A 21,321-nucleotide genomic window follows, 5' to 3' on the forward strand; every position below is an offset into this window, starting at 1 on the left:
CACAACAGGGAGGGCCCCGCGTCCCGAAAAAAAAAAAAACAAAAAAAAAAACCAAACATGGTAATAAACTTAATTTAGGACCATAACATTGAATGGATGTATTGTAAAATACTAAAATAGTGCCTTCAAAAAAGGAAGCAAGTTTTAATCTGTTGCTGTCATTATATTTGTAGAAAATATTGATAATTTACTTTGCCTTTTGTTGAAATATATTCAAGGAAAATGCAAATCAAAACCGTAGTGAAATATCATTGTATGTCAATTTGATTGGCAAAAATTAAGGCATCTGACAATACGGAGTGTGGTAAAGGATTTGACTCCACGGTACCTCTTACCTTGCTGGGGGAAGTGTAGATTGGTGCCTCCACTGTGGCATCATTTCTTACATAGTCACTTACAATCCAATCGATGTATACATTCATTTAAGAAACTGACACTTTTTAGAAAGATCATAGCTGCATTTTTCACGTGGCAAAGACTGGGAAACAACCCAAGTGCCCATCAACAGGATGGCAGATGAACCAACTGTGATATTTTCACACCATGGAATATTACACATCAGTCAAGCTGGTTGAACAACAGTGATAATTTGGATGATCTTAGCACTATAATAAATGTGGGGGAGGAGTAATTACTGGAAGATTACATACCCTTTTCATGAAGTTCTTTAAAAATTAAAGCTTAAGGAATACATGTAGGTGCAAAAAAGACTTGCTAAGAAAACAAAAACAAAGGAATGAAGAATGAAGGGTTTAGGTGGATGGCTATTAAATTCGAGGAGGGGATGAAGGGGGATAGATGAGAAATGCAGGTTATGGTTAAGGTCCTAGCTTGGGTCAGAGAGTTCCCTAGTATTAATTGTATCTTAATAAGCCAAGCAACACACAACCAACCAGACAAATACAGGTCAGCGACAGATCAGGGATGACAACGGGTCTTGTACCAAAGATTGGTTAATCCAGTTGTGTGCACCTGAGCTGAAGAAATTATTTCTATCCATAGCAAATACAAACACAGGTACACACCTCAAGTAGTAAAAAGCGGGTATCAGATGCCTCCTAACCTCCCGGCTGGGTGCTTTTCCTTCATCAACTTCCCCAGAGGCAACCATTGGCCCCTAGAGATCCTTCTGAGACGTTCCAAAAGGTCACACGATAAACAGAAGCACACACGTATGTTTTGAAATGGCTTTACATATATGTGTACCTAGACACATATGCACACAGACCAAAGAAAACTTCGAAAGTTGCTTTTTAAAAATTTATCTCGAAAATTTAACCTTGAGTGACTTCACCTGGCTTTACACAAACATCCCTACAATCAATTCACAACTTGAAAATCAACGGGAAGTTTGAGGAAAACGGCTCCTTTTTAAAGAAATATAAAAATGCTCTTCTTGCAGACAGTCCCCTAGGGTTTGTCAAGGGTAACCTCACAGAAGGTGAATTACAGGACGCTCCGAAACCCCACAGTGCCGGAGCAAGCCACGGCAGAAAAGCTCACCGCGGCGATGTTAGAAATACGGATTCCCAGTCCCCGCCCCACGGATTCAGAGCTGAACACGGGTCTTTTTTAACCAAGGCCCCCACGTGACTCTCAGGTTCGGGCAAGCTGGGGGCACAGCCCCGCCTTAAGTAACTCCCCAATGGAAGAAAGTAAACATCTGGGGCTTGTAGGTGGCTTTCCTGCTCTCTGTTGGATGTCGTTTACCTGGTGCCAGGAGGGGTCCCCTCGGGTCTCATCAAGGGCCCAGCCAGTCTGAGCACTAACGCCAATTAGCTCAACCCCCCGAGGACCACGCCTCAGTCGCCTGCTGGGCGGGACCCGCGCCCCTGTCGGCCCCAGGCCTCTTTCCTCCGTGTGGTCTCAGGCCCCGGGCGCCAGAGTCCGGGGGCCGGGGGAGAGATGCTGCATGGAAATGCAGATGCCTGGGCTCCGCCGCCTGAAGCCAAAACTTCCGGAATCTGCATTTTTAACCAACTCTTCCAGGACCAGTAAGTTCACCCTGACGTTGGAGACGCAGTAGCCTCATTTACATTTTAAATTCGAATATGCAACCACGAGTGGAGGTCGTGCTTCTCAACCTTGGCTGCCCTTCAGAATAACCTGGGGAAGCTTTTTAAAATATATATACACCAATGCCCAGGTTTCAGTCCAGACCAATTAAGCCAGAATCTAAAAGCGCGGCCTCTGCGGCAGCAGCCGCAAAGGCATCACCTGGGAGCTCGTTAGAAATACAGACGCTCAGGCCCCACCCCAGACCCACTGAGTCAGAATCTGCATTTTAACGAGATCCCCAGTGATTCGCGCGCACATTAAATTGGAGGGGAGCCGTGCTTATAAAAGTTTAATGGGCAAACGAATCACCTGGGGATCTCGTTAAAATGCAGATACGGTTTCTCAAGCTTAAATGTGCGCGCGAGTCACCTGGGGAGCTTGTTAAAACGCAGATTCTGACTCAGCGAGTCTGGGGTGGAGCCCGAGAGTCTGCATTTCTAACGAGCTTCCCAGGTGGTGCGGGCTTCCCGGGTGTGGACCGCGCTTCCCCAGGAGGCCCGAGGTCTTGGCTCCGGGCCAATCAGCCGTCAGGGCTCTTGATAAATCGCCGTTCGGCCGAGGAGCAGAATTGCCGGGACATGCGCGCTTCGGCCGAGGGAGGGGGTAATTTCCGAACTCCGGGAATTGGTTGTGTGAGGCTGGCCACTCGTAGGCACTCGCCAGAGCCCTGGTCCTCACGCCATGTCGCGGCGCAAGCAGGCCAGGCCCCAACATCTCGGCTTCGAGGAGCCGCAGCCTGAGCGCCAGGAGTTCGCCGAGGCGGCCCCGGAGGTGCAGGGGGAGCCGGGTGAGTAGTGCTGCGGACGTCCGGCCCGGGGGGCTGGAGGCAGTTTCTCGGACGTTCCCCAGAGCCGCGCGGGTGCGAGGTCCCGGCTGCCGGGCGTGGAAGGGTGGGTGAAGCTTCCAACCCGAGTTCTGGGTCTCGGGCTTTGCTGCCCCCGCCTTTGTAAGTTACACCCCCCCCACACACACCTCGTAAATTCACCCTCCTCGGGTAAGTTACGTCGCTCCCCGAGGGGGTTCCTGCATCCACTCCCCCTCCCCCCAAGCGCTATGAAATGACGGTTCATCTCCCGAACACGTTGGAAGGATGCCCTGAGACCCCTTTGGGGGCTGTCTTCGGGGTGCGCCGGCACCCGGGTGCCCGACCTCCTTGGCGCTGGGCTGGAGCTGAGCGCCTGGAAGGTGGGCGCTCCGAGACCCGCGCCCCAGGCGTTTTCCTGAGGGATGGGGGGAGATGTCTGTAAAATGTCTGAGCTTCTGCTGGGACCTGGGGCCAGGTGCTGGAGAGACACAGCAACGAACAAGGAGGATAGAATTCCGACCCTCCTGGAGCTTATGGCCCAGTGGAGGCGAGAAAGATGGCACGTGAGATAAAGCGGCGGAGCGTGAGGTGTGTTAGCGCGGAGCGCCGGGGAAAACCTCAAGCTGGGAGGGGGTTGTCCCGGGAAGGCCTCTCCGTGGAGGGCAGCTTCGAGTAACACTCTGGAGGTTGTGAGGGAGCGAGCGGTGGAGATGGCCGAGGGAAGAGCACTCAGGCAGAGGGAACAGCAAGTGCAGAGGCCTCGGGCGTCAGCGAGGCTGGAGCTTGGAGGCGCGTCCGATTGAGGTTTTGAGAAGTGACGGGAGCCCCGGGCTCCGGTAAGGACTTTGACTTCTACTGTAAGCGAAGTGGAGCCATGTTGGGGGCGGGGAGTGAGCGGGGTGCCGCGGTGGGATTTAACAGGCTCACCCCGGCTGCCACCGGGCTAGAGGGGGTCCGGGAGAAGCCTAGGGACCCCGGACTACCCTAGGCCCCCGGGGCAGTATTTCTCACCCGGTGGGCCTTGGAGACTCTGCTTCTGAAGAGCCTGCAAGTAGGGAGCTTCGAGAACTCGCTAAATTCTCAGGCTCCCACCACCCCCTGCGCTGCTGTAATCTCAGGGGTGGGGTGCAGTCGGGGACTCTGCATTTCTAAGGCGCTTCCCCTTCTGATTATCTTGCACTCAGGTAAGACAATGTGGGTTCCTACTTGACGGTCCCTCTGCCCGCCACCTCCCCTCCCGCCCGGGGGTCGCTGCTGCCTTTTGCTTACCAAGGGGGTAGTGAGAGGAGTTTTAGCAGAACTTTCTTCTCTTCTCTCCCTTCCGAGCATTTTCCTGGCTCGGAAAGGGAGAGGGGAATCTAGTCTCTTCTGCCAGAAGGATCAGACTTCCAGCAGCAGGTCTGTCTGGTGGGCTTTGCTACGCTCCCAAGGAGGTAGTGGAGGAAAGCAGAAGCTTAAAGTCACTCCTAAGCTAATAGTTTGGCATCACGCCTTAGTTTTAAATACAGTCCTAAAAATAAAACCAAAGAAAACCAACCCTTTAGATAAATAGCTAATTAAACAAAATGTTTCAAGAAACTCTTAACATTGCCTTTGGAGGGAACTGGGTAGCTGGGGAGTGGGGTTGGAGACTTTTCACAGTAACTTTTGGATTATACCTATTAACGCTCTAGTACCTATTCCAATAAATAAAGTTTCTTGAAAAAAAAAAAAACCTAAAGCTTGGCTGGATGGAACTACTATAACCAAAATATCCTGTCTTTGTGCGCGAGGTCTAGAGTGGGGATCGGTGGGTGGAACCGGAGTGGGGTTCCACCCTAACCCTAACCCTAGGGTGGGGTTCCTGGGGTGGGAGCAAGGCTTCTCCTGATCCTCTGTAAAAGAATTGGGGAGGTATTGGGGATGTTGAGTCTTTGGGGGAAGCGATTATAAAAGACAATTCCTGAGTAAACCCGGGCTGTTCAAAGTGAGTGCCACGGGCTGCTTTTTCTTCCTGCAGACAGCGCTTGGAGGGCACCTCCTGGAGCCTTGCCCTGTGTTTGGAGAGGTTGGGGAGGGTGCTCTGTGTTGTGCAGCACTGTGGGTGCCAGGGCACCTCCACACCAGCCGCCGCTGGGGGGAAAAGCAGTCTTGCAACTGATGTTCCCCCTCCATGCGTTTTAGGTCTGTTATGATGCTGAGTTAGAAGCCCGCCTTTTTTTTTTTTTTTTTTTTTAAGGTTGGGCCAGTCTTAATTTGCAGATGGCTTTGCAACTCACCTCTTTTGGAGGAGACAGAACAGAGCAGGTCAGTTGGTAGACTTCAATCACTTCAGTCATAAGAGGGGCAGGAAAACAGCCTTACCAAAGGAACATCAACAAAGGGTTAAAATGGCCGCTGTGCTAAACTGAGTTCTGTCAGATGTGGCCCCAACCCCATCTTTCAGACTAGAAGAGCCTCTGCCCCAGCTGTACCTTTCTCAAGAGAGTAGGCTTCTGACCTTCCTTGCTTTCCTGGATGCTTAAAATTGAAGGAGGAAGGCGCCTTTAGAAGCTCTGCATGCCTCTGCCATAGTCTGCCATAGTGACCCTTTATAGCCTTGGGCACAGTTTTCTGATAGCTTTAACCCATCCATCTCCCCTCTGCCTTCAAGCCTTCAAACTTGAATTGCTCAGTGTGTTTTCCACTCCCTGAGAATCCGGTGGCTCGTGTGTGTACACATCAGTGAATAAAACCAGTAACATTTATATAGTGCTGACTTATGTATAAGGTTCTTTTACGTATATACATTAAAGAACTTCATCTAAACCTGTGAGATGGGGGCCATAATCCTCATTTTACAGATGTGGAAACTGAGGAACAGGGAAGTTGAGTAACTTACTCAGGGTCACACAGCTAGTAAAGGATAGAATTGGAATTTGGAACTTATCACCTGGCTTCCCAGTCAGTTTGCTAAATCATTGTGCTTTACAGCCTCTCACTTGGATTTCAGCTTTTCAGTCTTCCTTGGTTTCTGTGGGATTAAAAACCCTCAATAGTTTAATGGCTTTCTTTAACATGTGAATTGCTAAACAATGCTAGGTTTTGTGTCTTCCTCTGAGGGGCAGAGTGATGGACTTCACATCTGGCAAGTGTGGGTTCTAATTGGCTGAAACCATCTAGCCCTGCGGCCTTGAGCAGCATCTCTTCCGAGCCAGTATCTCTTCTGGAAGAGCAGAGATTCTCAAAATGTGGTCCCCAGACCAACAGCATCAGCTGGGAGCTTGTTAGAAATGAAGAATTGCCAGCCCCACTCCAGACCTACTGAGTCAGGAACTGCAGAGGCGGAGCCCAAGCCACCTGTACCTTAACAAGCCCTCCAGGTGATTGCGATGCACAGGTCTTTTGAGTAGTGCTGCCTTGGAGTGACACGTCTGCCACTTTCATGAGCATAGGCATCACCTGGGGACCTCGTTAAAGTGCAGCTTCTGTAGGTCTGGGACCTGAGGCTCTGCATTTCGAACAAGCTCTCAGGTCACGCTGGTGTTAGTGCTCTGAGGACCGCCGTTTGAGTAGCAAAGGCTTAAAGAGTAGTATGAGGATATCACTTGGAGTGCTTTGAAAATGCAGGTTGCTGGGCCCACCCCCAGTTAAGTCTGGATGAGGCTTTGGAAACTACATTTAACCCGCAATTCAGGTGATTCTGATGTAGGTGTGGAGGCCGTCCTGTGCATCATAGGATGTTTAGCAACGTCCCTGGCCTCTGCCCACTAGGTGCCACCATCGCAAACGTGTGCACGTGATCATGACAATCAAAAACGTCCCCAGGTATTGCAAAATGACCCCCAGTTGAAAGCTACGGGACTAGGTCAGTTCAGACCCTGTTAAGGGGCTGCTTGGATGTGATAGCTGCAGTCCTTTACCTGAAGCCCTGTAATAGCATTGACTCAGTGGAGGCCGGGCACTGTACCGAGAATTTACATGGTTCATCTCTTAACTCTGAGGCAGGTCAGTGATACCTTTTTACAGATAACCTTTCTGAGCCTCAGTTTACTTAAGTTGCCCATAGTCACACAGCTAGCACGTGGCTAAGCAAACCCTATGCTTGGAACTGAAGCCCGTATCAGTGTGTTCTACAGCTTCTCATGGTAAGAAGGTTTACCTTAAACCTAGCAAGAAAGATGGAATCCACCTTCTATAACTGGGGCCAAAAGTCCCTGACCTTGGCCTGTAATTCATAAACTAGTTAATATATTCTTTAAGATTGTCCTCCGCAACGGGAGAGGCCACAACAGTGAGAGGCCTGCGTACCGCAAAAAAAAAAAAAAAAAAAAAACTTAAGATATTGACAGCACCTCTTTTTACCTTGGTCTTAAATCTATTTGGAGAGAAATCACTTTACAATCTTCTAGGAGTACTTAGGCTTTGTTATAGAAATTTTGAAACCTGCATATTAGATTGAACCCTATGAAATTATCTGATCATTTTGGCCCACAAAAACAGCAGTTTCACCTAGCTTAGCCTTACTAACAGAGAGAATGATACAATGAACTTCGTGGACTAGATGCTCAGTTTCAACAACTAGTTACAGTGGCCAATCGTTTCTTCTGTGCAGCCATTCCCCTCCCTGGATTATTTTGAAGCACATCAGACATATACAATTTATAAACAGCCATTTGTAAACTATTAGAATGCTTTTTAAAACTTTAATTTCATCTTCACACCTTTATAAAAAAAATTCCCTTATCAAACTTTCAGTTAGTGTTTGCACTTCCCATGGTCTTAAATGGCTTTTACAATATGTTTAAATTGGGATCCAAAAAGGTCCTGATACTACAGACCATCTCAAATCTTTTAGTCTCTGACTTTTCTTTCTCCTCCTCCATCTTTCAAGTTGAAACAGTGGCATTTTGTCCTGGAAAGCAGTGGCACTTGAAGTGTGGTCTGTGACCTGTTACTGAGTTGAGTCAAAATAAATTCAGAAGTGGAGAGTAAGCACTTAAAGACAGCTCGACATCCACCATTCTGTCATATCTAATAATGTTTGGGCTTTTATTGTCTTATTCCACTTTTCTCATAATTTGTCTTTATTTTATAAAAAATACTGGTCTGGGCTTCCCTGGTGGCGCAGTGGTTGAGAGTCCGCCTGCCGATGCAGGGGACACGGGTTCGTGCTCTGGTCCGGGAAGATCCCACATGCCGCGGAGCGGCTGGGCCCGTGAGCCATGGCCGCTGAGCCTGCACGTCCGGAGCCTGTGCTCCGCAATGGGAGAGGCCACAGCAGTGAGGGGCCCGTGTACAGCAAAAAAAAAAAAAATACTGGTCTGACGGATTGGAAATTATTCTATGTACCAGGTCTTCCCCACGTTGTTCGAGAAGCACTGCTGCAAAGTTTTGCAGTCTGGATCTTGGCAGTTGGGTCCCTGTCACGATACTGTGTTCCTTTGTCCCCTGTACTTCCTGGAAATTGGTAAAGAGGAAGAGGATTGTTAAGACCAGAGTGTTCATGGCTTCTAACTTGTGATGTTTGGGGTTTTGTTCTTGTTTTTTTTGTGGTGTGGCGGGGGTGGTAGGTGAAATAAGCCCAAACCTGCTATAAGACTTACCGTGGTGCTCATATTTGAGAAATTAAGTAACACTTATTGTCTCAATTTCAGCTTCAGAACTAGATAAAGATGTTCAAAAACCAACTTGTCCCTCCGCTGATAGCAGTGATACCCAGAAAGCCCCTGTCACAGCTCTTCCCTCTGAGTCAAAGGAACAAACAGCAACCCTTGGGGAGAGGACCTTCAACTGCTGCTATCCAGGTGAGAGCAAACTTGAGGCGCTGAGCCCCTTCTCTGTACGGGGCTCGGTCACAGGAGCTCAGCATCAAGTTCACTCACTGACTCAGCAGGTGACTTGCCAGAATTTCAGATTCCTGGTAGCTTTCCTCTTTGAGGTTATTTATATTAAGGGAACCTGTTTTTCTTTTCTAGGTTGCCACTTCAAAACTGTTCATGGCATGAAAGATTTGGACCGCCATCTAAGAATCCACACTGGTAGGTATCCATTCATTTGTTCAAAACTTGAGTGTTGAAAAAACCCGGGGATGTGGATATGAACGAAGTGCTGGGCCTATAGTGGCAAGCAGGACAGAAACAGTCTCTCTGCCTCATGAAACTTAGTCTAGTGGGAGGGTCTGGGACCTAAAAAGTCACGAAGGCAATAATGGTAAGTAACAGGCAAGGGGAAAAGTACCGGGACTGTAGTAGGGGATTTGATCCGGGCTGGTGATGACAGGCTTTTCGGAGGAAGAGACTCTCAAGTTAAACTGTGAGAGATGGCTAAGGGACTTGCCGGGTGGTCCAGTGGTTAAGACTCTGTGCTTCCACTGCAGGGGGCGCAGGTTCGATCCCTGGTCCAGGAATTAGATCCTGCGTGCTGCATGGTGAAAAGAAAAAAGAGAAAAACAGAAAGATGGCTGAGTAACCAGATGAGGAGAAAGGAAGGGTTCCAGGCAGAGGGAACCGCGGTGCAAAGGCTTGGAGGGAGCAGAAGCAGGATGGGTGTGAGGTGAAGTTGGGGAGGTGGGTGGAGGCAGGGGAGGGGGACACAGAGGCCCTGTGGCCATAGGAACCTTAGATAAGAGCAGTGAAGTTGCTTCTCGAAGGTGCCTTCAGAGCAACCAGCTGCTAAGAATACAGAGAAACCATACGTGCTGGAGCAAAGGAATGCGTGATCACGAACCAGGCTCTGCACACTGCGTACGGCCTGTTATCATGTCCATTTGTCTAACTGTTATCTGTGGCTGCTTTGTTACCAATAATGTAACAGTAAGCCCATTACATATTAACAATTTTATGAAAAATAACTTTTCTGGCCCCACAGTGGGGTTATTGAGTAGTTCCTGGAGACTGCGTGTTGCACAAAGCCTAAGATGTATTATACTCTCTGGTTCTTTCCATAAACTTTGCCACCCTCTGGTCTCTAGTGTAGACTCTGTAGTAGCCTGTATGAGTTGGGATACTGATGTCTTTGCTCTCAGAGAAACCAAACTAAGTGACTGGAACACAATCAGATTTATTTCTCTCAAGTACAATTTTAAGAAGTAAATAATCCACAGCTGGTGGAATAGCTGGCAGCCTAAACATACAGCTTCGACTCCTGGTCCAAGGCAGCTGCTCTAGAACTCAGTCTCTCAACCAGTGGAAAAAAGAAGCAGGAGGAAGGGCTCACAGCATGCCTCCCCTCAGGTCATGCCCCAGAAGCAGCATCCCCTGTGACTTAGCGGTATGATGAGCGGACTCAGCCGTGGCCACATCAGGCACGAAGGGGGGCTGGAAAATGGCTTCAAGAAGGGCAGCCGTACACCCAGCTAAAACCCTGAAGCTCCATCATTAAGAAGACAGCTTTCTGGACAACCAGTCTCTACTGGAAATGGGCGTCGTGCTATGGAAACTAGAGAACAAAGGGTCAACTTTGCCTGGGAAGGGTGGATCGTGAAAGGCCTCCTAGTGAAGCCTTGAAAGGCAAGGCTGCCAGGATGATGTCGGTGAGAGCATGCAGACTGTGGGAGCCATTTGAACAAAGATGACCCCCCCTCCTCCCCAGCAGGGTGGCTTGGCTAGGCAACTTCAAAGTGGGTGACTCTGCCCTGAGGATAACTGAGCAATCCTCCATTGGGGCGGTGCTACTGCCATCTAGTGGGTGGGGGCCAGAGGTGCTGCAGAAATCCTGCAATGCACAGGACAGGCCCTACAAGAACTGTCAGGCCCCAATGTCAACAGTACCAGGTGGACCTAGAGAGCTAGGCAGGGGCTGGATTGATGTTTTATTGAGGTGATACAGAGCGTGATGGGGATACAGAAGGTATAAGGCAAGGCCCTGTCCTTGGTGGGGTTCACTGAGTCAGGGATGCATATGTAGGGCAGACCCGTGCTTCTCTGGTAGGTATACACTTGAGCTGCTTCTCTGGATCCAGGGCAATTGCTCTACTTCTCTGAATCTCTTACCCAGTGGAAGGTAGGAGTGGGGCCTGGGGTGCTCACAGCATCTTTCTGGGTATGACCCAGAAGTAGTATCCCTTGTGAGTCATGGAGTAGTGAGGAAGCAGCTAAAGGTTGCATAAAAGCAAAGTATTTCAGTCCTGTGACAGTCCAGGCATGGTGGCCGGGCCCCATGGTTTCAGGGACTCGGGCTCTTCTTTTGTTGCTTTGATATCCCAGTGATGTAGCTCTCATTGGTGTGGTCTGAGATGGCTGACTGCACCTTAAAGGCACATCCTAGAAGTTACACACATCATTTGAGTTGACGCCCATTTGGCCAGAACTTAGTCACATGGCCACTCTTAGCTGTGGAAATGAAGGCCGGGAGCGTGAAATCTTCAATCTGTGTGGCAAGTGCCCAGCTACAAAGAGAAGGTTCTATTACCAAGAAAAAGAACTAATATAGACCAAATGACATCTCTGACGCAGCTGTTAGTGGGAGGCAAGGATGGCAGTATATGTATGGCTCATCACTTAGGGACTTTTGCCAAATGGGTAGAACATTGATTTCCCAGCCACTGTTTGAGATCTCTTACACTTCAAAATTGAAGATCCCCAAAGAGTTTTTTTTTATCGACAGTTACTGCATTAAAAGTTAGAATGAAAGCTTTAAAACATTATTCATTTAAAAATAACAGTAGACGACTTCCCTGATGGTCCAGTGGTTAAGACTCCACACTTCCAGTGCAGGGAGTGCGGGTTCAATCCCTGGTCAGGGAACTAAGATCCCACATGCTGTACCACGTGGCCAAAAAAAAAGTAAATTAAAAAAAATTTTTTTTAAAAACCAGTAAGCTCATTATATATAAACACTTCTATGAAAAGTAACTATTTTCCAAAACTGTGATAAGTGACATTGTATACACATTTGCAAACCTGTCTTAATAGCTGGATTCTCATCCCTCTATTCGAGTATACAGTCTATTGCCATGTGTTCCTTGGAGGATATGAAGAAAATCTGGCCTCTCATATAATGTAATTGGAAATGGAGGAGGTTTTTTGTTTTGTTTTGTTTTTTGTTTTTTTTGCGGTACATGGGTCTCTCACTGTTGTGGCCTCTCCCGTTGCGGAGCACAGCCTCCGGACGCGCAGGCTCAGCGGCCATGGCTCACGGGCCCAGCCGCTCCGCGGCATGTGGGATCTTCCCGGACCGGGGCACGAACCCGTGTCCCCTGCATCAAACCCATGTCCCCTGCATCGGCAGGCGGACTCTCAACCACTGCGCCACCAGGGAAGCCCTGGAGGAGTATTTTGATAACCTTTTCAGATAATACTACACCAAAATACAACAAATGATAGTTTGTTAAAGACTAGTTGCTGTATAGAATTTGCAGTCATATCCATAAATTTTTCAAACTGTTAAGTTAAAATCCATTCATTAGTTTGTTTTCCACTTTGAATGGCTCCTACCCAGGCTTGATTTGACAGTCATACACTGGACGTCTGGGAAAATGTAGGTTTTACTAACTTTTATAATTGTTCCAAATGTTGACCCATTTCATTGTAACCATAGGAGAAAATCACATTTAATATTACCAATCTCATCAGAAGTATCTAAGAACTAGGATGCTGCGGGCCCAGGGTAATGGGGATATATGTTCTGAAATCTGAACTTTTCTTTTAGAATCCAAAAGTTAACCTCACAGTATCATCAGTAACGTTCCTTGACACGACAGTCTCACTTAGTTCATATTTTAGAAAACATCTGCCAAATACCAAATCTGAAAATAATCATGGTTTTTTCAGTTCTTTCAGGCCAAAATGGTGCAGCATAAGAAAAGCACCCAGTTTTCAGTGCAATCGTCCCACAAGCGCTTGTTCTCAAGCCAACTAGCATATTTTGGTTTACAGCAGACTTTTTAAAAAATATAATTGACATTTTTAATAGGGAAATTTACCATTCAGATTTCAAATATACTAAATAAGTTAAATATTAAAGTATATGACTTACTAGCAAATATAGGAGGACAAATTTATGGGGGGAGATAGACAGGCAAAAACAATTAGCAAAGACCACAAAGAAGACAGATTAAATATGACTAAAGTTAAAGCTTACAATAAGATACGATTAAGGAGTTAAGACAAGTGTCTGACAAGAAATGTGCAACGTGGGGCAGAGTTCATCTTCAGAACACACAGGATGCCTACAAATCAAAGATCACTCCAACGGAAGAGGATTTGAACAAGCAATCACTTAAGACGTAGAAGTGCCAATATTCACATGAAAATCCCACAAGGAGTAAAGTCCAAAAGAAACGAGTACTGTATTTTCCTCAGTCGGCTAGCTGGAAAGTTCTAAATTAAGACTGTGAGAGGGAAGAGATATGGGAACATATGTATATGTATAACTGATTCACTTTGTTATAAAGCAGAAACTAACACACCATTGTGAAGCAATGATACTCCAGTAAAGATGTAAAAACAAAAAGACTGAATGACAGAGCATCATGTATCACCTGGCACTTAATTCAATCACCACCACACCCTGCCTCCCCACCTTCCAAGTGGAGATGTGCTTATCTTTTTTTTTCCACTTGTATGTGGAATCTTTATTTTATTTTTTTACATCAATAAAGGAGTATAATTACTTTACAATGGTGTGTTAGTTTCTGCTTTATAACAAAGTGAATCAGTTATACATATATTCCCATATCTCTTCCCTCTTGCATCTCCCTCCCACCCTCCCAGGATGTGCTTATCTTTAGGGAGGAGACTGGGATTGAGGACGGGGGAGCGAGGGGGGACGTTGGAACTGGATAGAGTGCTGAAAGGAGCAGGACTAGTTTCAGAAGAATTGTGTGTGTTCTCTCCAGGCCCCTTGCTGTCTTAGTTATTCTAATAGTTCAAGTCCACTCTTTTGGATTGTCCAGGTAGATTATCCTATGCAAAGAGTGAGTTTTCCTCTCTTTCTACTTGATCTGGAGTGCCTTGGCCGTGGTGCTCTGGGTCAGAGTTGAAGAGTAGTGGTGAAGGTAAACCATCCATATCTTACCCCTTAACTCTAATGAAATGTCTTGATTTTTTTTTTTTTTCTGGGGGGGGGGGGGCTGTGCTGCACGGCTTATGGGATCTTAGTTCCCTGACCAGGGATTGAACACGGACTCTCGGCAGTGAAAGTACTGAGTCTTAACCACTGGACTGCCAGGGAATTCCCTTATTTTTATTTATTTTTTTAAATACCATTTGTGGTTCGAGTCCTTAGAATTCTCTCGAGATCATTTATCATGTTAAAGAAGATTTTTTTATTCCAAGCCTTCTGAAGTTGGTTTGGGGGCATGTTTGGTTTGAGTTTGGGTTTTTTCATCAAGAATGATGATTGAATTTCAAATGTTCTGCACTTAGGATGGTTCTCGGGCGTTTAGCCTCATAAAAGAGAGTGACTTCCAATGTTTGTATTTTTATCCCACTCTATTTCTTCCCTTGGTATTGATATCAGAATTAATCTATCATGAAGTGAGTTGAGGCATTTTTTTCTTTCCCTCTGTGATTAAACAATTGAACACGAAAACACTTTTGCTGGAAAATTGGTTAGAACGCGCCCACAGTACTCTGTTTATGACTTTTTTCCAGAGGCTGGAGAGGGTGTAGGTTAGGCTGTGATGACAGTGTCCATCTCAGTGGCCACTGAAGCCTGCTCTGCTCACCCCTGTGTCCCCAGAGTCAGTGTGAGCTCTGCTCCTTGTGGTCTACTCTCCGGGACCTGGCTGATGGAGAGACCGCTCTGGAATACGCCAGATAAAGGCGTTCTTGACCTTTTTTTTTTTTTTTTGGCGGTACGCGGGCCTCTCACTGTTGTGGCCTCTCCCGTTGCGGAGCACAGGCTCCGGACGCGCAGGCTCAGCGGCTATGGCTCACGGGCCCAGCCACTTCACAGTATGTAGGATCTTCCCGGACCGGGGCACAAACCCGTGTCCCCTGCATCAGCAGGCGGACTCTCAACCACTGCGCCACCAGGGAAGCCCTTGACCTTTTTTCTTGCTGTGGACTCCTGGCAATTTTGTGAAGCTTACGGGACCCTTCGCAGAACAGTATTTTTAAACATAATAAAAGCACATTAAACTATATTTAAGTACAATTGCTGTCAAAGTGTTCATCGTGTGGTATTTTAATACACTAAACCCTCGCTTTTCTGAAGTGTGGTACAGACCAGAAAGGTCACCACCACCTGGGAGCTCGTTAGAAACACAGAATCTTAGTCCCCACCCAGGCCCACTGAATCTGAAACTGCATTTTACTTTGTTTCTGTGAACTCAGCTTGAGAAATGGAGAGATGTTGGTTAAAGGGTACAAACTTGTAGTTATTAGAGGAATGAGTCCTAGGGATCAAATGTACAGCATAGTGACTGTAGTTAACAATTCTGTATTATATACTTGCAAGTTGCTACGAATAGATCTGAAATGTTCTTACCACAAAATGGTAACTGAGGTGATGGAGGTGTTAAGTAACCTTATTGTGGTAATCATGATATACATGTATTAAAAATCATCACATCATATACCTTAAACCTACACAATTTCATATATCAATTATATCTCAAAACTGTGAAAAAATCTGCATTTTAATGAGACCTCCTCACCCCCAGATGATTCGCTGGCACAGAAGCACTGAAGCTCTGCAGTTAATTTTCAGATCCAGTGGCTGGTCTACTATCTTAATTGTGAAGTAGTGATGAGCATAAAGGATACTGAGACCTACAGCAAGTAGAATGTAGTCTGAACATGGCTCATGTCTATTAATGGAGATCTCGGGTACCATTATTATGGTTTATTGACTACATCCATAATTGGAGGAAATGCTAAATTCCAGTTAGAGGTAATGGAGATAAAAATTTAATCCTTTCTCATGCAAGGTCTTGGATCCCCTAAATTGTATCCATGAGGCCCAAAATAAGAACCCCTGCTCTGGTTGAGAATACGCCTGCCAATGGAGGGAACACAGGTTTGATCCCTGCTCCAGGAAGATCCCACATGCCGTGGAGCAACTAAGCCCATACGCCACAACTACTGAGCCTGTGCTCTAGAGCCTGTGAGCCACAACTCCTGAGCCCACATGCTGCAACTACTGAAGCCCACACACCTAGAGCCCATGCTCCACAACGAGAGAAGCCACCGCAATGAGAAGCCCGCACACTGCAATGAAGAGTAGCCCCAGCTCACCGCAACTAGAGAAAGCCTGCGCGCAGCAATGAAAACCCAACAGAGCCAAAAATAAATAAATAAATTCATTTAAAAAAAAAAAAAAAAGAAACCCTGCTCTTCACAGGGAATAAAGCAAGCCAATATTTTATAATAACTATAAGTGGAATATAGCCTTTAAAATTGTGAATCACTATGTTGTACACCTGAAATATAATATTGTATATCAACTATACTTAAATAAAAAAAAACCCTGATTGGGAATGTTACAGGCCATCTTGGGCAAGAGAAGCGAGTGTAGCCAACCAGACACCGGCTGTTTTTTGTTGTTTGTTTTTGTTTTGTTTTGGCCACACCGAGTGGCTTGCAGGATCTTAGTTCCTGTACCAGGGATCGAACAGGAGTCCTAACCATTGGACCACCAGGGAATTCCCAAGGCACTGGCTCTTAAAAGCATTTGCCTAACAGTAACTCATCCGTTTTGCTCCTCTTCCATTGGGCAGAGCCAGTCACATGTCCAAGCCTGCAGTGATGGGACCATGCAGCATAATTCTGGGAACGACAGTGACTATTTGAACATTAAACAATTTACCTTGGGGTACATCTCTGACATAGCAGTTTTTCTAAATGGTATCGCTCCATTTTCTTTCTTGATTCAGACTGTAATTTTATATCTTCCTGGATGATCACCATTTTATTGAGTCTTCTAAACTGATTGGGGTAAAGGCCTACTTAATAATCATGATTGCGTTTGTCTATTTCTTGTCCACTTTCTCCCTTCCAATGTCTATTAAAATGGTTCTCAGCCAGATACAATTTTGTCCCCCTCCCCCCAGGACATTTGGTAATATCTGAAGACATTTTTGACTCTCAGAACTGGGGAGGAAGGTGCTACTGGCATCTAGTGGAAAGGGTCAGGGATGCTGCTAAACATCTTACGTGCACGGGACAGGGCACAGCAAAGAATCACCTGGCCCCAAATGGTTGTAGTGGTGGGATTGAAAACCCTGGCCTATTGGTACCTTTTCTTTGAGCAAACCTTCCCCTTTGAACAGCCATTTTTTGTTTTTATTGATCCAAGTGCTGTTCATTTCTTCTAGTTTCTTGAGTTGCAAATGGTGCGCTTGCTTTCAGCCTTTTGTTTAAAATGACCTGAAATTCACAGACATTCTTCTGGAAACTGACTAGGCTACGGGCTTTGATACATGGAGCTCCCCCTGTTCATCTCTTGGGAGTTTGTAATTGGATTTTGATTCTTGAGCAAAAGTTGTTTTAAAACATGTCCTACAATTTGCAAGCTTTTCTTTGAAAAACCTTTTGTGAAACTGTGTTAGATTCATAAGTCTGATTCACATCTACTTAGTGAGTTCTGTCTCCTCAGTATAAAATTTTTAGTGTTCAAAAAAAAAAAAAAAAAATTTTTAGTGGCTTTCACCATGATTTGTTTTGCCTAATATTGATATTTCTGATGTCTTTTAGCATTTTCCTAGAGTATTTTTCTATCCTTTTCTACTTCTCTGCCATTTTTATTTGGGTATCTTAAGAGCATTAAGCTGATTTTTTAAAAATGTAATTGACATTTTTAATAGGAAATTTAATCCATTTGTTTCTTGTACTAAGTGATGTTTAGTTTGATTTTTACCTCATTTTGTGTTCTGTTGTATCCCTTTTTTTTTTGCGGTATGCTGGCCTCTCACTGTTGTGGCCTCTCCCATTGCGGAGCACGGGCTCCAGACGCACAGGCTCAGCGGCCATGGCTCACGGGCCCAGCCGCTCCGCGGCATGTGGGATCTTCCCAGACCGGGGCACCAACCCATGTCCCCTGCATCGGCAGGCAGACTGTCAACGACTGCGCCACCAGGGAAGCCCTGTATCCCTTTTTTTTTTTTATGATTGGCTGTCTTCGGTGGTTTGGAAGCAGTACTTTCCATTTCATTACTTAAAGCCCACATCTTATCCACTTACCTTTTTGTTGTTCTGACGTACACGGTTCAAGTGTGATACCCTGCGTCATCTGTCAACTGGCTTTATTTTTTCTTCCCATGGAATGCTAGTTCAAGTACAGGATATAATTTCTGTGGAACTTTGCAGATACTGTTCCCATCTTGCTACCACCCAGTGTTGTCTGAGGAGTTCTGTGCTCATCTGGGCTTTTTTTTTTTTTTTTTCTGAAAGCTTTAAGATCTCATCATTCCTAGGCTTCTGACACTGTACCACCATGACTCTAGGTAAGCCATCTTAAGACACATGTCTGGGGAATTCCCTGGAGGTACAGTGGTTAGGATGTGACACTTTCACTGCTGAGGGCCCGGGTTCGATCCCTGGTTGGGGAGCTAAGATCCCGCAAGCTGGGTGGTGTGGCCAAAAAAATTTTTTTAATTAAAAAAAAAAAAAATCCATGTCTGTTTTTAGTGTTGAAATAATTATTTTCTCTAACTTCAGGTTCTTGAGTTAGGCATGTCTTTCTGTTCTGGCTTTCCCCAAGCATTTGGTTATTGGGTAGACTTGTATTTGGATATGATCAGTCTGGAGTGGTTATGTGGCGGCAATGTTCTGGGCTTGGGGTTCTCTGCTCTCCGGGGTACCTCTAGGTACTTGGGGCCTTTAACATTGTTTCTCCAGCCTAAGCGTGCTCACTTCCTAACAGCCTGGGAGGTAGATACCATTGCTGCTTGTGGTTTAGTACAAGCAAGGGAAGGGTCAACCTGACCATTCTCCCTGTGTTTTATCAACTAGTGAGCCAGAAAGCTGTTCTAATACCCTTCCACCTGCCTGCTCTGATCTTGAGTACTTCTATGACCACTCTCGTTTTCCCAAACAAGGTTTGGCCTATGATTTTCTCTCAGTCTGATATTATCTCTGTTCCTCAGGAGCCTTCAAACGTTCTGAGCCATGAGTGAATAGCACACCTACTTGTTGCCCAGTGTGCTAATCTAGACCTCAGCGTCTTCCTATCTCTGGGCATTTGGTGAGAAGGAAGCAGCAGACCCCTATGCTCAGGCTACCACCTTGGTCACATCTCTCTGCAGTCATCTTGGTAGAGAAAACCCTTAAAACATTGACTTTTCTTATGTGTTTGAAGGAGACAAACCCCACAAGTGTGAGTTCTGTGACAAGTGCTTCAGCCGGAAGGACAACCTGACTATGCACATGCGGTGCCACACCAGCGTGAAGCCCCACAAGTGCCACCTGTGTGACTACGCTGCCGTGGACAGCAGCAGCCTCAAGAAGCACCTGCGGATACATTCCGACGAGCGGCCGTACAAGTGCCAGCTCTGCCCCTACGCCAGCCGCAACTCCAGCCAGCTCACCGTACACCTCCGGTCCCACACAGGTACGTCCCACGCCTCGAAACCTCGGTGCCTCCCTTGTTCTCTAATTCCTTAGCGTTCATTTAGTTAAAGCACAAGCAACTTAAATGACTTCAGGCTGTAAGTAAAGAAGTTTGGAACTTCTCTGTTGATGGTGAAGTTTGTGGTTTCTTCTACCGGGACAACAGCTTTCAGTAAAACATGGAAGTCTGACATCTGGGTTCTCTAACTTGACTACGTAGAATACCACTGGGGATGATAATCCAATTCAGCAGTCAGGAAGCAAAGGATGTATCTCAATAAAAGTCTGATGTATAAACTAGGTGTTTCTGTCATTTAACTTAAACTCTGATTGCGTGGCTTAATTCAGAAACGTGTAGCAAAATCACCTGAATGTAACTGCAAGTCACAAACTTCTAGATCTAGAAGTTAGGCTTTGCAGAAAAGCTTTTCCTTCCCTTCTTTGTGAGACCCTGTTGAAATAAAAAGATAGAACCAACCCACCCCACATGGCACAGAAAAATGGGCATTGGGAGGCTCATAAGGAGAGTCGTAAAATGAGAATTTCCAGTGAATTCATGGAAAATGGCAAGCAGACAGGCATATACTGACATCTAAAATTGAGTAAAGAGCACTGTGTCCCAGCAGACAAATGGGAGGTAGCTATAGTGTTGGGAGCCAATCTTTCCAGCCAATTTCTGTCTGCGTTGAGCGTTCTGGACTTGGAACTGGTATGTAGGCTGCACAGGCCAGAGTTCAGAGGAGAAGCTGAAGCCTATTAGCAAAATGGTCTAAACTATCCAGTAACAGGTAAAACCCATGACACCTATGTCTAATCCTTAAACCAGTCTACTCTTCCTAACTGTAAAATGTCAACTATGGATTATCTCATCATCTGCAGAAAATGAGTGGTATGAAATGTGCCAAATCTAACAAATAACAAATTCTGGAGATAACAGAGTACTTGGGTAACTTACAAGAATTTTTCAGTTTTCTTTGGTATCTACCCACCGGCAGAAATGTTGCATCCAAGAAGAGTTTTATGAGCAAAGGTAGTCAGAAAAAAGAGGTATGAATTGAAACTAGGGTTGCTGGCTATAAAGTTAAACTTCCCAGAGACCAGGAAAAAAGTTGGAGAACTAATGATAAGAAGATAGAAGTCTGGTTTCTGACTAGGTCTAGGAAGAAAAGAGAAGTGAGAAAATCAAATGAGAAAAATTTTTCAATTCTCGGGGGCCATGAGAGATGAAAGGGCTTACAAGATGCCACACAGGACAAAGGGAATGGCTGGAGAGATCCATACCTAGAAAGACTTTTCAGTAATATTGGCTTCTCGGAGATAGTGGAACAGTGCCCACAAAATTAAGAAATGATTTGGTATGTAGACTTCTATACCCAGCCAAACTATCTCAAGTGTGAACGTAGACTAGACAACAATGCACAAGGACTTGAGACTTCACTCACAGCCACCAGGCTAGTGGAAGTTACTGGAAGATAAACTCTAGCAAAACAAGGGAGGAAACAAAATTTGGCATGAGATATTTGATACGTGAAGATCTGAATGAAGCTGACTGGGGTTGTAATAAAGGGAAATATCAGGATGATACTTATATGGAAAGTTAAGAGGAAATTCAGCAAATCAGAAACTCAAAATCCCTAAGAAATTCCATGTAAAATGTTACATAATTAAGAGACTGGATGGCTTTTGAGATGATGGTGAGATTCTTTTTTCCCTCAATGCACAAGCCAAGAAGCAGGATAAAATGTGACCCCCAAGTGAGCATGTAAGAAAAGAGAATCAAGGGAAGGGCAAGATAGGGGTATGGGATTAAGAGATACAGACTACTATGTATAAAATAAGCAACAAGGATGTACTGTCCAGCATGAGGAAATATAGCCATTATTTTGTAGTAACTTTAAATGGAGTATAATCTATAAAAATATTGAATCACTATGTTGTATACTTGACACTAAGATAATATTGTAAATCAAAATACTTCAATGTAAAAAGAGAATCGAGGTGAAC

The 21,321-nt window shown here is 45.6% G+C and overlaps 1 protein-coding gene across 2 annotated transcripts in view; it reads left to right on the forward strand.

Annotated features, from left to right (window-relative positions):
- The window catches only part of ZFP64 (ZFP64 zinc finger protein), an 80,090-nt gene that overhangs the window by 56,495 nt on the left and 2,274 nt on the right, over positions 1-21,321 (forward strand). The window contains exons 1-4 of one of the 2 annotated variants that reach the window (XM_024750400.1): positions 2,740-2,845; positions 8,479-8,628; positions 8,800-8,862; positions 19,067-19,318. In XM_024750400.1, coding sequence (XP_024606168.1) covers positions 2,740-2,845; positions 8,479-8,628; positions 8,800-8,862; positions 19,067-19,318 — 571 coding nt within the window. Of the gene's footprint in view, positions 1-2,739; positions 2,846-8,478; positions 8,629-8,799; positions 8,863-19,066; positions 19,319-21,321 lie in introns of those variants that run through there. The other variant, XM_024750398.1, reaches the window with a different exon arrangement.

The sequence above is a fragment of the Neophocaena asiaeorientalis genome, unplaced genomic scaffold (genome assembly GCF_003031525.2).
Source record: "Neophocaena asiaeorientalis asiaeorientalis breed wild unplaced genomic scaffold, Neophocaena_asiaeorientalis_V1.1 scaffold606, whole genome shotgun sequence".
Classification (NCBI taxonomy): Eukaryota; Metazoa; Chordata; class Mammalia; order Artiodactyla; family Phocoenidae; genus Neophocaena; species Neophocaena asiaeorientalis.